Source organism: Haliotis cracherodii, unplaced genomic scaffold (genome assembly GCF_022045235.1).
Source record: "Haliotis cracherodii isolate W230 unplaced genomic scaffold, xgHalCrac1.p SCAF_16, whole genome shotgun sequence".
NCBI lineage: Eukaryota > Metazoa > Mollusca > Gastropoda > Lepetellida > Haliotidae > Haliotis > Haliotis cracherodii.
This window is the reverse complement of record NW_027266271.1, coordinates 26068652-26084063: the sequence shown is the minus strand read 5'-3', so window position 1 is coordinate 26084063 and position 15412 is coordinate 26068652. Positions and strand designations below refer to the sequence as shown.

The window sequence follows — 15412 nt, the reverse complement described above, 5'->3', positions numbered from 1 at the left end:
CATTTAGCAATTTCTTGTGTGTAATTCGTGCAAAGGGCTATCATTTAGCAGAGAGAATGCCTTACTTGTATAGTGAGATGTGCAGGTATAATTTCTCCTCGGACAGCACAGATGTTTGTCTCTTGTCGAAACTATCTTCAAGTTTGCCAGGTGAAGAAAAGGATTATCTCCCTTTGTTTTTGATCATTGAATGTTCTTCATTTCAAAGTTAGGAATTATTCTTCAGGTCATTCATATACAAATAATAATGTTTGTGGCATAGTAAACTGTTAAGTTATTTTGTTTGATGGTTCGTAGGTGTTTTCCACAAAATGAAACTTTCACATTTTGTTCTCAACAACCCTGTTTAAGCCTGAATTTATATAATGTGTGTGTGTGTATGTATATATATATAAATATATATATATATATATATATATATATATATATATATATATATATATATATATATATATATATAATTGTGTGTGTGTGTGTGTGTGTATATATGTGTGTGTATGTGTGTATATATATATGTATATATATATAGATCAGAATTCAGCAATACATTTTACCATGAGACAATGCTCACTGTTTAATCTTGCAATCAGTATGAGTGGATATCTGACACGAGGCAGTACTCAGACCAAACCTAACACCAGTAGTCTGAAAGGTTTGATGATTTAAGAGGTTAAAGAACAACTAAATTTGTCATAAAACTCCAGACAAGTAGCGTTGAACTCTGTGCGAAAGTGGACTTGCCTAGGGACAAGTGAACAGTCCTCCCCAAAATGAACACTTTTAAACTCTTTTGCCATATGAAAGACGATCATGATGGTGATTATTATTTTAAGCTGAAGTATACTTCCTAGCAACCTCCTGTTGATTCTGGGTGAGAGAGTTGGCAACAACCTATGCTGGTCTTATTGGTCAGTCTCGGTGACTTGGAAGACTTTGTGTCATTATGCCCCCCATGGCTTGGATCGTTGCTGACAATATCGATCACTGGAATTGTCTGATCCACATTCGATTATTTACAGGCTGCTGTCATATAGTTGGAATATTGTTAGTGCAACGGAAGACAACAAACATAGAAACCAACTTCCCAGAAAGCACTTCCTATGATGAGTTATGAATGAAGTTATTTTCATGCTGAAACAGATAACTCACATTACATTCAAGTTTGGTTGTAATCTCATGACCTCGCCAGTAAAGACAACGTTATATTTCTCGCGTGACAGTATGTCAGATCACAGCAGAGCTCATTTCCTCATTACCGAAGTAGATAATCGGTTCAAGTAAGTTTAAAAATTACATACATTTCACAAGAAACAGAGAATACCTGTCTGAAACTTGTTTAAACTTTCCTGAATCCAAGCTCAGACAAGTCGAGATTAGAAATGTGATTACCAGTAAAGCGAATCTAAAAAAAATGTTTGAAACATTCATACTTCATAAATAGTAAAATTCATCTCGAAACATGTATGACTAAGGAAGAAAGTTTTATCAAGAAGATAACCAGTTTCCTTATGTATTTGAATCTAGCCTAGCATGAAAATTAACTAACCATATCGTGGTATGTATGTAAAATCTGATTTATAAATTGTGTCCCTGTTGTATGTCATGATGACCTAGACAAAATGATAGGGAGAAAAAAACAGCCTGGTGCACCCCAGCCGAAGTTCATGCCCAGCTGGGTCACTGCGACCTAACGTCATAATGAATGTTTTATAAGTTCTTGTTGAAGCATGGAGAAAAAGAAAAAAACGCCTGCAGAGCTGGCCTATATCAAAGTTTCCTCACAATAGACATACAAAGAAGATTTTTTTTTGCATGCTTTCAAGCTGTATGCATTAGTCAATCGAGTTGAGGTTGTTTGTTAATACATATCTTCATTGTTATCTGTCTACTCAGTGGCTTGAGGCAGGTTCTATAACTGTGTGGCTCCAGAATTTATTCTGGATTTATTTTTGGGATACAGTTATTCTCAAATAGAATGGTTTCAAACTTGGATAATGTATATACTTTTTTAAAACTTTTAACAACTTTTTGCAGTGTTTTTATTGGAAGTGACATCCAGTTTTAATATTTCTGTCGCCTTTGTCTCAACAAGTCTAGCTCTTTGGCTATTTCTTGATGAATATTAAATCTTTTTTAATTTTGGCAAGGTTGCTGCCAGGATACTTTTTCACGTCTTTGTAGATAGGTACCAGGTAGGATCTTGATGTAGATGAGGATTACTGGTTTTAGTGGATGCTTGACAGACAATGTTAGGGTTTCTGATAAGAAATGTCTGCTAAGCAGGCTTTATGTTTATCCTCTGTTAGCCTTGTTTCACTTTACCTGATGCTGTAACTGGGTACCAAGTAGGATTATCCTCAAAACAAAAAAAACTTTTGACACCTTGAAATTTATTGGCTATTTGAACACAATACATGCGAGGTGATTTTGGACTAAGAGCATCAAAGTCTGTTGTCATACCTGCTGCAATACATGTGTTTCCATCACAACTGGTGTGATCCAGTTCCTACATTGTAGTATTGTCACAGTACAGCCTAGATGGCTCAGTACATGTTGCAACACCAGTGTCTTCATATGATAAATATTGCAACACAAGTGGCTTCATATGATAAATATTGCAACACAAGTGTCTTCATATGATAAATATTGCAACACCAGTGTCTTCATATGATAAATATTGCAACACAAGTGGCTTCATATGATAAATATTGCAACACCAGTGGCTTCATATAACACATATTGCAACACCAGTGGCTTCATATAACATATATTGCAACACAAATGGCTTCATGTGATAAATACTGCAACACCAGTTGCTTCATATGATAAATATTGCAACACCAGTGGCTTCATATAACACATATTGCAAGACAAATGGCTTCATGTGATAATACTGCAACACCAGTGGCTTCATATGATAAATATTGCAACACCAGTGGCTTCATATAACACATATTGCAACACCAGTGGCTTCATATAACACATATTGCAACACCAGTGGCTTCATATAACACATATTGTAACAAGTGGCTTCATATAACACATATTGTAACAAGTGGCTTCATATAACACATATTGCAACACCAGTGGCTTCATATAACACATATTGCAACACAAATGGCTTCATGTGATAAATACTGCAACACCAGTGGCTTCATGTGATACATATTGCAACACCAGTTGCTTCATATGATAAATATTGCAACACCAGTGGCTTCATGTGATAAATATTGCAACACAAGTGGCTTCATATGATAAATATTGCAACACCAGTGACTTCATATAACACATTTTGCAACACAAGTGGCTTCATATAACTCATATTGTAACACCAGTGGCTTCATATAACACATATTGCAACATAAGTGGCTTCATATAACATATATTGCAACACAAGTGGCTTCATATAACACATATTGTAACAAGTGGCTTCATATAACACATATTGCAACACAAGTGGCTTCATGTGATAAATATTGTAACAATTGGCTTCATATGATAAATATTGCAACACAAGTGGCTTGATATAACACATATTGCAACACAAGTGGCTTGATATGAAACATATTGCAACACAAGTGTCTTCCATCACATGATAAATATTGCAACACCAGTGGCTTGATATGAAACACATTGCAACACAAGTGTCTTCAATCATATGATAAATATTGCAACACCAGCGGCTTCATATAACACATATTGCAACACAAGTGGCTTCATATGATAAATATTGCAACTCAAGTAGCTTGATGCTAAACATATTACAACACATTTCCATGGAAACAAGTTCAAATACTTCTTAGAGAGGCAATAGATTTGTTTCTTGATAAAGTCAAAAATAGCTTCCAAGAATCGTCATAACGCTTACCACGTGTTCAATAAGTAGTAGAGTGACATACAAGACATGTATCAGGTTATGATTATGGCAGCTGATTTTTCCAATTCTATCTATACTGTGATATACATGATATATGTGTGTCCAGCTGAGAGCATTCAGTGATGGTGATGTATCATATATTTATATGCTTATGAATATATACCAGCTTTACACTAGGATATATGCTGAACAAAAGAAGTAAGGGATCATGAACATATTTGGGGATATATGTTCATGAAATTGTGTGCTCAGTCTTCACTAAAATATTCATGATTGCAAACTTTTTTGAGTATATATGATTGATAACCATGCATTAGTGCAGGACTACCATATTGCCATATACTGTACTTGTAATGTTTACAAAATTTACTTATTAAATCTGTCTTTAGAGATTGAGCAGTACTGAACAAATTTTGTTCAAACATCAATGAAACTGAAGCCATTTTGGGTAAAAATAAATGGCGATTGTATGCTCCGTCTGTGGTGCTGGTTTATGTAACAACGTCCATAATAGACACCAGAAAGATGGTCTGTTGTCTACGTTTTCAGTCTTTGAAGGGGCGTTTATTAAGATTACATGTACCTGCAGATTGGTCTAGAAGTTTATTCAGGGGGGCTAATTGGAATGGAGCGTTATACGGTGAATATTGTACTTTCTGTTGTTCTCCAATCACACAGGGTCTAAGACACTTTCCATGTGCACAGGTGCATTCCTCAGGTGTGCCAGAAACCTATCATTGTGGGTTCGAATCCTGTTTCGCCCTGATTATGTTTCTAGGTTTGTCAGCACCATGGCCATAATCCTGGGTTGCTGGGACTGTGATACAAGTCAAATACTGGTCAAAGAGGCTTTAAAACTCACTCACTCACTCACTCACTCACTCACTCACTCACTCACCCAACTCACTCACCCAACTCACTCACTCAACTCACTCACCCAACTCACCCCACCCACCCACTCATCCAACTCACTCACCCCATCCACCCACCAACCCACCCTCTCACTCTCTCACTCACTCACTCACTCACTCACTCACCCAACTCACCCACCCACCCACCCACCCACCCACTCACTCACTCAACACTCAAGAAGAAGCCATGACACCAGCCTAGAGCAGTTGCCACCGAACCCAACCCAACACGGGAAAGTTTTTTCCTTTTTTGTTACAATCCCTTCTGTTTGAGATAACATAGCTCTTATCAGTTCTAAAATACCGAGCAGCCAGCGAAGGTGCACATGGTAAGACACACTATTTTCGGATGAATCCACAAGACGTTTGTAAGTTGTCATTCATTTGTAAAATATATTGTAGTTATGGCAGAATTTGTCTAACATCAATATCAGAACAGGATTTGTGGGTCTTATGTTGCAATTGGGATGGGATATGGGGTTCGTCCCAAATTATTTATTGTATATTTAGATAATAACTTTCAAGGAATTAATTTCCTGGGTGAATTAATTTTGTAAATACTGAGCCTTGGCGACAATACATTGATTTGCTGACTGTGGCGACACATTGCCATGGGCCACATGCAAACAATGGAACAGAGAACACGAACTAGCCAATCAGCTTGAAGTATTATTATAATGCTTTGTGAGAATTACTGACAATAATGGCACCGATATCCTTGCCCCAGCAGGTCAAGTTTGGTGAGCGACCATAGCCAGTGTTATCAATGAAGGGGGTCCTTGTCCTGGGGGGTTCCAGCTCTAGAATTGGAATCACAGACAGTCTCAAACTGTAGAGTTTTGTGCTTTGTTTCTTGATTCAAACACTGCTAACGTACCAACTTTTAGGACATTAAATCAAAATAAACGAAAATCATGTGTGATTATTTATGGAAAGCTTTGACAGAAATGTTCATAATTTAAAATTGTCCCCCTTGAAATGTTTTGTAGTGTATAGTAAAGTGTAATAGGATAAGAAAATTGAAAAATCTACATCATTGCTTTTGTGAAAGTTATGTTATTAATATTTAATATTTAACATTTATAAATTAATTAAAAATATTCACGATTCATTCTTTGGGTTTGATTATGTTCGATTGTTTGTAGTTGTTGAGATGATAGTCTTTCATTTGTGATGGTTTGTACTGTGAAAATGTCAGTCTGATTGATTGTAGCCTGGTGTTTAAAAGTTCTCTCTGCATTGTCCTCTCAGAAGTTCCCTTTGAAGTTTTTAAGTCACTTGATAAGGCTTAAGTCATTGTGACATGATAATCATGCTCATATAAAGTCAGTCTAAATCTAAATATCTCAGGGTTGTCTCCCTTAGCCGTTCCAGAATCCGCTGATGGTGGGTTTCATTTCCACTGATGACATGTTTTTTATCACACTTATCACACTTAGAGAAGAAAGTTGCAGTCTGATACCCTGTGTCTAGTAGGTAGGACAGAATAAATACATTATTAGATTTTGATCCAAATGTTTCAGAAATGTAATGCGGGTGGCATATTATTTCTCTATATGTAAAGTTTCAATGTGATTAACATGAAGCATGAATTCTTAAGACTAAAATGAAAATTCTAGCAAAATCTGTAGTGACATGGGCAGGAATAAATGTTTAATTATTTATTATTGGATTAATTAATAATTTATCTATATATAATTGCTGACCATTGACAAATTTCATCCGTACATGATAACCTTTGGCTTCATTGCATGCCTGTTCTTTTCCCTCCCTCCCTCCCTCCTCCATTATTCTGCAATATTGTTGAAAGTCACGTCACCCCACTCACTTACTCACTCACTCACTCACTCACTCACACTCACTCCAGTGCACCATTGACTATTTAGACTTTATGGCTGCTTTTATATCATCAGCAGTGAATGACTTCATCTCTACTTTGAAAAAAACACCACTGTTTGTGTTTCTTTGAAATACATAGGGATTATGTATATATAATCTCTGTCCTAGTCCGTCCTCCATGATATCAGGTAGTAGAATCAGCTTTAACATTTTAAATCATTCATAGCCATCTCTGCCTACATTTCTAAGAAAAAACCCTTTGAGTACATCAGAACCCTAGTCATGTCGTGCAACTCTCCCAGCACTCGTTACAACACAGGGAAAGGGCTAAAGGCTGACTGGAGATTTGTTTGTTTGGCTGTTTTTTTTAACTCAGCACTCAGGAATATTCCATCGTCACATTGTTGGTGTAATGTATTACATCTGGACCAGAAACCAGGGGTTGATAGTATGTGCAACGTCCCACGCCGTTGGGTTAGAGTGACACGCAATCAACCAAGTCATCGAACTTGACGACCTGGTCTATTTAATCAGCTTTTCAGGGGCGGTCGGGTAGCCTGGTGGTTAAAGCATTCGCTCGTCACGCCGAAGACCCGGGTTCGATTCCCGACATGGGTACAATGTGTGAAGCCCATTTCTGGTGTCTCCCGCCGTGATATTGCTGGAATATTGCTAAAAGCGGCGTAAAACCATACTCACTCACTCACTCACTAATCAGCTTTTCCTATTTGCATAGGTTGCTAAAGAGTCATATTCTAACCCAGAATTCCTAGGGGGGTCTGACAGAAGATAAAACCTCTCTATATTGTTCCATTTCTTTAACATGTGATCTCTACATTTACAAGAAGCATGTGACATTGTTGTATTTTTAAGCTTATAATTTTTTTCAAAATGAATTGATTAACTGTGGACTGTTTACTTGTATGGTTCATAGTTATATCATTTATAATCCACAAGTGTAATTCTAGTGTGTGGAAAATCTTCCCGGAAGCCATTTTTATGAGTTGGCAGTGATGGGACGAAAGCTAGGCATGAACACAATTACAGAAGTGTTTCATTGGTGTTGTCATACTGCAAGATTTATAGGAAGGGTACAGGGTTGTGACGTTTCAGCTGTCACGCGTCACTCACTCCAAGGTGGGACAGTGGTGTATCTCTAACACAGTTATACTTGCCATTAGAGGCGACTATGCTTGTCGTAAAAGGCGACTAACGGGATCGGATGGTCAGGCTTGCTGACTTGGTTGATACATGTCTTCGATCCCAATTGCGTGGATCGATGCTCATGATGTCAATCACTGGATTGTCTGGTCCAGACTCGATTATTTTACAGACCTCCATCATATAGCTGGAATATTGCCGAGTGTGGCTTTAAACAACAAACAAACAACTTAATTGAACAGATTCTGTACAGTCACTGTATGCCTGCCTCCAACACTCGCCATTTCAGACACACAAACACACCCATACTTTATCATTAAAATCTAAACATATATTAATTTCCCATTCTTTATTTTAACCTCAACGTCTACCATTAGTTTCGACCACCCTCAACACCTACATTCTGTCATCATAACCTCCACGTCTACCCTGCAAACCTCTATCATCTATCTATCCCTAAACTAACTCACTCTCTCTCCCTCCCCCCCCCCCCCTCCATTGTCAGACCTATGTGTTCAGAAGCTGCTGAGACAGCCGGTTGCCCAGTCGTCTGAGGCTCTGGAACTCACAGTTGTGGGTTCGAATCCCACTTCTCCGAATTATGTTTCAAGGTTTGTCAGCACCATGTCCGTGCTCGTGGGTAAACATCTGAGACCTGTATCACTTCAGGCTTTCCTCCCACATTAAGCTGACTCACCGTGATGTAACTGGAATACTGTTCAAAGCAGTGTTAAATCCAACTCACTCACTCACTCACTCACTCACTCACTCACTCACTCACTCACTCACTCACTCCAAACGCAGCACCAAGTCTCCAAGGTAACGTACAACCAGCGAGTCCTATCATGGTTCCCAGTGACTTGTTTGGCTACAAACTTGATGAAGTCACTTTCTTTCACAGAAAGTTCTGTCAGTGGATGAAGAACAATTTATATTTATCTGACCAGGAAGTTAACGACAGAAACTATAGACAAGTGACAGTACAGTATTCTGTGGGTCACTGATCATTTTAAGGAAATTGGTTGCAATGTTTTGTTATGATAAACAACATGACATTAGCTAGTAGATTTGAATGGCCTCAGTTTGGCTCCATACTTGTTGTATGCTGATCTGGATGTACTTTAGGAAAACTTTGTTTTGCACATGAGTCTGTCTTCGATTTGGTGGGGTAGCCTAGTGGTTAAAACGATTGGTCGTCACGCCGAAGACCCAGGTCCGATTCCCTACATGGGTACATTGTGTAAAGCCCATATCTGATGTCCCCTGCTGTGATATTGCTGGAATATTCCTGAAAGTGGTACAAAACAATAATCACTTACTCACTGTCTTAGATTTAGGGCTTATATGACTAGCATTATCCCTTTCCAACCTCTGTACTTGCTCTGCTTGTCGAGTTCCTGTTCAGCTGTATAAGCAGGCTGGGTGTTGAAGGGGCGTCCGTCTGTGATGGTGTAGCTGCTCCAGACTTAAACATGGTGGCAGGGTACTGACTTTATTATATAATCAAATCTTAAACCTTAAACACTTGGTGACATCACAACCTGAGGTCATGGAGAACTGATATCATCAGAGAACAGTCAGATGTTTGTGCTCTTCCCCAAGGGCTTCCGAGCAGCGCAGGCGTCTGTAGAAGAAGTCCCACCTCTAGGGCAATAGACGGAGGTATTTGGGCATGTATTCGTTACAGCACACCCTAAACAATACTTATCTCATGAATATCTGTGCATGCTCAGTTTTCATCTACACCCACACCATCTCCAAGAAGACGAAGATCTAAAGATCTTCCTCCTTCCTACGACCATCGACCATCGCCATCAGCCCCAGAGACCACCCCAGCCCTCAGTGATGACACACTGCGTTCCCCTGTAAGAGGTTATGACATTCTGCCTCCCACAGCCCAGCCCAGCCCAACCTATCACCCAGGCCCATCCCTATGTACCCACCCTCATTCTCCCTGCCCCTTCCCAGCCCAAGCCCCATTCTATAACCCATTCCAATCCCAATATGTCCACCCTAGAAAGTTACAACATTTCTAACACAACCCCTACCCCTCAACCCGTCCTTAGTGAGAGGCCAACATCACTCCCCTACCTACCCCTGCCCCATCCCAAGTGAGTTAGGCCAGCCTCCCTCCCTTACCTACCCCTGCCCCATCCCAAGTGAGTTAGGCCAGCCTCCCTCCCTTACCTACCCCACCCCCATCCTTAGTGAGTTAGGCCAGCCTCCCTCCCCTACCTACCCCTGCCCCATCCCAAGTGAGTTAGGCCAGCCTCCCTCCCCTACCTACCCCTGCCCCATCCTAAGTGAGTTAGGCCAACCTCCCTCCCCTACCTACCCCTGCCCCATCCCAAGTGAGTTAGGCCAGCCTCCCTCCCCTACCTACCCCACCCCCATCCTAAGTGAGTTAGGCCAGCCTCCCTCCCTTACCTACCCCACCCCCATCCTTAGTGAGTTAGGCCAGCCTCTCTCCCTTACCTACCCCTGCCCTATCCTAAGTGAGTTAGGCCAGCCTCTCTCCCTTACCTACCCCTACCCCATCCTAAGTGAGTTAGGCCAGCCTCTCTCCCTTACCTACCCCTGCCCCATGCTAAGTGAGTTAGGCCAGCCTCTCTCCCTTACCTACCCCTGCCCCATGCTAAGTGAGTTAGGCCAACCTCCCTCCCTTACCTACCCCTGCCCCATGCTAAGTGAGTTAGGCCAGCCTCCCTCCCTTACCTACCCCACCCCTATCCTAAGTGAGTTAGGCCAACCTCCCTCCCTTACCTACCCCACCCCCATCCTAAGTGAGTTAGGCCAGCCTCCCTCCCTTACCTACCCCACCCCCGTCCTAAGTGAGTTAGGCCAACCTCCCTCCCTTACCTACCCCACCCCCATCCTAAGTGAGTTAGGCCAACCTCCCTCCCCTACCTACCCCTGCCCCATCCTAAGTGAGTTAGGCCAGCCTCCCTCCCTTACCTACCCCATCCCCGTCCTTAGTAAGTTAGGCCAGCCTCTCTCCCTTACCTACCCCACCCCCATCCTAAGTGAGTTAGGCCAACCTCCCTCCCTTACCTACCCCACCCCCATCCTAAGTGAGTTAGGCCAACCTCCCTCCCTTACCTACCCCTGCCCTATCCTAAGTGAGTTAGGCCAGCCTCTCTCCCTTACCTACCCCTACCCCATCCTAAGTGAGTTAGGCCAGCCTCTCTCCCTTACCTACCCCTGCCCCATGCTAAGTGAGTTAGGCCAGCCTCTCTCCCTTACCTACCCCTGCCCCATCCTAAGTGAGTTAGGCCAGCCTCCCTCCCTTACCTACCCCACCCCCGTCCTAAGTGAGTTAGGCCAGCCTCCCTCCCTTACCTACCCCTGCCCCATGCTAAGTGAGTTAGGCCAGCCTCTCTCCCTTACCTACCCCTGCCCCATCCTAAGTGAGTTAGGCCAGCCTCTCTCCCTTACCTACCCCACCCCCATCCTAAGTGAGTTAGGCCAGCCTCTCTCCCTTACCTACCCCTACCCCATCCTAAGTGAGTTAGGCCAGCCTCTCTCCCTTACCTACCCCACCCCCATCCTAAGTGAGTTAGGCCAGCCTCTCTCCCTTACCTACCCCTACCCCATCCTAAGTGAGTTAGGCCAGCCTCTCTCCCTTACCTACCCCACCCCCGTCCTTAGTGAGTTAGGCCAGCCTCTCTCCCTTACCTACCCCTACCCCATCCTAAGTGAGTTAGGCCAGCCTCTCTCCCTTACCTACCCCTGCCCCATCCCAAGTGAGTTAGGCCAGCCTCCCTCCCTTACCTACCCCACCCCCGTCCTTAGTGAGTTAGGCCAGCCTCCATCCCTTACCTACCCCACCCCTATCCTAAGTGAGTTAGGGCAACCTCCCTCCCCTACCTACCCCACCCCCGTCCTTAGAGAGTTTGGGCAACCTCCCTCCCCTACCTACTTCTCTCGTCCTATAACCGCCTCAATGCCAATGAATAGCATTCAACCCTTATTACGTGAAGAATTTCGCTGTTAAAATGCCTTACACATATTTAACAGCTATTTGAATGCCATTATTCTCATCAATTGTCAAAAACTAATTAGTTTTGGCCTAGATAAGGAAGATTTATCTGTGCTATATACACAGTTAAACATATATGGTATAATAAGGGTTATCTCACATATGTTCACAGATAAATAAATATGCATATAAAATACATAATTTATGGAAATTTGGGAGTCATTTAACATAAACAGAGAAATGCTCATTATAAACCTAACAACTTTCATCCTTTTTGTCTCCTCCTCAATTAGAGTTGCACAAGGTTTAACTGACATTTGAGTGGCTGAGAGATTTAAAAGAAATGATAACATGGGCCCATTTACTTCCAAGATTAAAAATACTTAATCATGCTACTGAATAGTTAAAATTTTGAAGCATATTTTCAATATTTAGATTAGTCCTGATGTTCAGAATTGGAAAAACAGTTCTGATAATGCTAGTGTTTCCTATTTGCAAGCAGTTATGTCATTTACCAATTGCTGGAATGGTTAGCTGGGACCTTAGTATCAGGGACCTTAAACATGGTGACTATATTTTTAGCTCTGAGTCATCAATATTTATTCAGTATCCATGGCAATGGTATTTGTTTTTCCTTTTCAAGATAATTTGAATTGTTTTTTTAACCAGGGAAGCCTGACAGTTGTTAATCAGCATTCAAGGAAAGAATTTTGAAGTAGATTTTTTCCTTTCACTTTATGAAACATTTCATCAAAGTAAACGAGAAATGTTTGTAATTTGAATCAAAATATCAAAGTCCTGTTCTGCAGTATTTTTTTAATAAATCCATAATACCTGCACTCTGTAAAAATACCTTATTTGATAAAATATGATACTTGTATTTTTGTTTGCGTGTTACGGAACTTGTCCTTAGAAGTGGAATTAGTGCTCATATGGGTTGGGTTTTTTTCAAAAAAAAAATTTCTGTCCAGAAAGGTGTCTTGTGTTGGATCCACTTCAGGTAATTTTACAAATAAACTTCATTGCAATGAAACTATAATGCATATTTTTTAAAACTTGAAAATATAGCTTCAAAGATAAGTCCTTGTCCAACCACACTTTTAAATCAGGATGTGTCATCAAATTATTAATACAATATCACACAAAACATGAAATTTCAAGTCGACTTTCTGTAGCCGGCAATAAGCAAATGAGTATTGCCATAGCTTTATACAGAATCGACATGGTACCTGACTTTCTTTTTAAAAATATTTGCTTGAAAATCTTGCATTTAATTTGCTGTCGCCTAAGCTGAAAGTAATTAGGACAAGTGATTTACAAAGCTAACGATGAAGTCCATGGTGACGCTTCTTCCCTGTTGGTCAAGGGGCCTGTCCGACTGCCCAGCCCTAGCTCTTGCAGCGACATGACTAGGGGTCTATGTATGAGCAGTGGGGGCTCGGGCCGACCCCTGTGGAGGTACGCCTGGGTATTTGGCAACTAATCTGGAGGGGAGAAGGCAGGCTGTTTTTGTTTGAACTTTCTTAAAGCTTTGTCAGGAAGCCAGCTAGTGTGTGTGTCTCTCTTTGTGGCTTGCATTCCTGTGTGTGTCGCCAACTGGCCACGTGTTTACCCTGGGATGCCAGGCCGTGGGGGAGCCGGGCCCCACTAGGCTGTCACCGGCATTAGATCGGTAGGGAGGCACGTCACCGTGTCATTCCTCCGTCCGGCGCCGCTCCCTCACTTTGATGACGGGGGACAGGCCGCAGTCAATGCTTGGCACACCGTCACAGTCGCCAACCACACCAGCAATTTATTCTACACTCCTACCGTTAAAATGTGTTTCCGTACTCGCAGAATCAGCCTCCATGTATGCTGATCCACATCACTCCCAAATTTGTGCTCAGCCTAAAGTGACTTCTTTCTTGGATATTTCAGGGAACTTTTCGGTTGCTATGGCAACCACGCAACCTTCAAATGCCTCAGAATGGCAGCTATATCGGGTGCTACAGCGGGCAAACCTACTACAGTATTACGACACATTCATAGCGCAAGGTGAGTGGTCGAAACGCTTGTCCGTCAACAATTTGCATGTCATTTGCATATCACACTTTCGCCTCCATTCATGTTTGTTTCCTAAGCCTACAGCAAGGGTCAGCAGTTTTTGGGTGTGATTGATTCATATTTTTATTCACATGAATACAAAAGATGGAAATTTTGTTCATCTTTGAATATGATGCCACAACATGTTTCAAGTTCACTTGAAATGACGTCTAGAATCAACAGTCTGAAATTTTGCGAAGGTGCTTTTCTGATATCCTATATACATTGGCACCAAGAGGATTAATTCTTTTTCGGAACCAACAACGTCATTGTCAATATTTACGATCTCTTTTTGTTAAATGAAGAATATTTTGCTGAAATATCATATGTAGACATTCAAATTTGTTACAGTTTAGATTCTGAGATTTCTTACGTAGTACTGCATTAATGTTTTTTCAAAAGCGATACATTCTATTGGTACGTTTCAGTTATGAAACTATGCACGTTAAGTGTTTTCTTAAGTCACATGATTTCTTTTATCACATTGAAGTTTTAATACCAGGAAATGGCTTTGAATTTACGTACACAAGGCAAACTGATCAAAAGACAAGCAATGTGGAAAAAAGATCACTTTTTATCCCACAGCTTATAATGCGGGGGGAATAGTCAACGCCTCGTCGGTCAGTCCATCTGTCCGATTGTCTGTAATCATTTTGTTTCAGGAGCACAAATGAAATTTTTTTGTATATTTTTCTACAAAAATTGGCAGATATATCAAACAGATCCTGAAGTGGTGCCTTTTGCTATTTGCCGATTGTTTGCATTATAATTTTTTATTGATTTCTATGGAAACAATTTGGACTTACCCTCATAAGGAGATGGTGTATTTCATTTCCAGGGCACGACTTGAAAACCATGAAAGACTTTTTTCATCCAAACCTGGTACATGTATTAACCAAGGACTGAAGTGGTGTCTTTTGCTATTTAGGAATTTTCAAAATTTGATTTTCTCCTGTTTCCATGGAAACTAGTTTGGGTTTGACTCTGTTCATAGTGTTTGTCCAGACCATATCTCTAAAATTAATAGGTATTCTTTCATGAAACTGTGCACACACAAAGACCAGGTTGTCAACTGGTGCCTTTTGCTATTGAGGGATATTTAGAATTTATATTTTTTTCTATTTCCATTTCCATGGCAACAAGTTTGAATTAGACTCAGTTCATTTTGGTGTGTACTGACATAGAAATACAAAGTTCCAATCCCAATTCCATGGTATTGTTTGTTAGCTCAATAACTACTCATGTATATGGACAGACAGATTAGATAGAAATTATCTCATCAAGTTTGACTTAAAGTAATTTGTGGGGCCGGCGGGATTTGTCATCTTCTGATGACTCTTGTTACTTCTAATCTTGATAACAAATAAGTAACGATGTCTCCGTTTCACCATTGTAAAGTCGTCAGTGTGTGTTGGGTATGGATAGTGTCTGTTATCGTACATACTTTACATTGCTGGCAGCGTGTGAATGCAGGCCACATTTAGTAAAGATTTTCTATTTCCGCAAATATGCCAAATGTGAAAAAAAGCCAAGATTGCAAATAATACCAAGATGCAAACATTG

General features: G+C 40.9%; 1 protein-coding gene across 6 annotated transcripts in view; it reads left to right on the top strand.

Annotated features, from left to right (window-relative positions):
* Nucleotides 1-15412, top strand: part of LOC139464010 (NGFI-A-binding protein 1-like) — a 129121-nt gene that overhangs the window by 82415 nt on the left and 31294 nt on the right. For all 6 annotated transcript variants that reach the window (XM_071245520.1, XM_071245521.1, XM_071245519.1 and 3 more), the window contains one exon: nucleotides 13685-13801. In XM_071245520.1, coding sequence (XP_071101621.1) covers nucleotides 13685-13801 — 117 coding nt within the window. The remainder of the gene's footprint in view (nucleotides 1-13684; nucleotides 13802-15412) is intronic.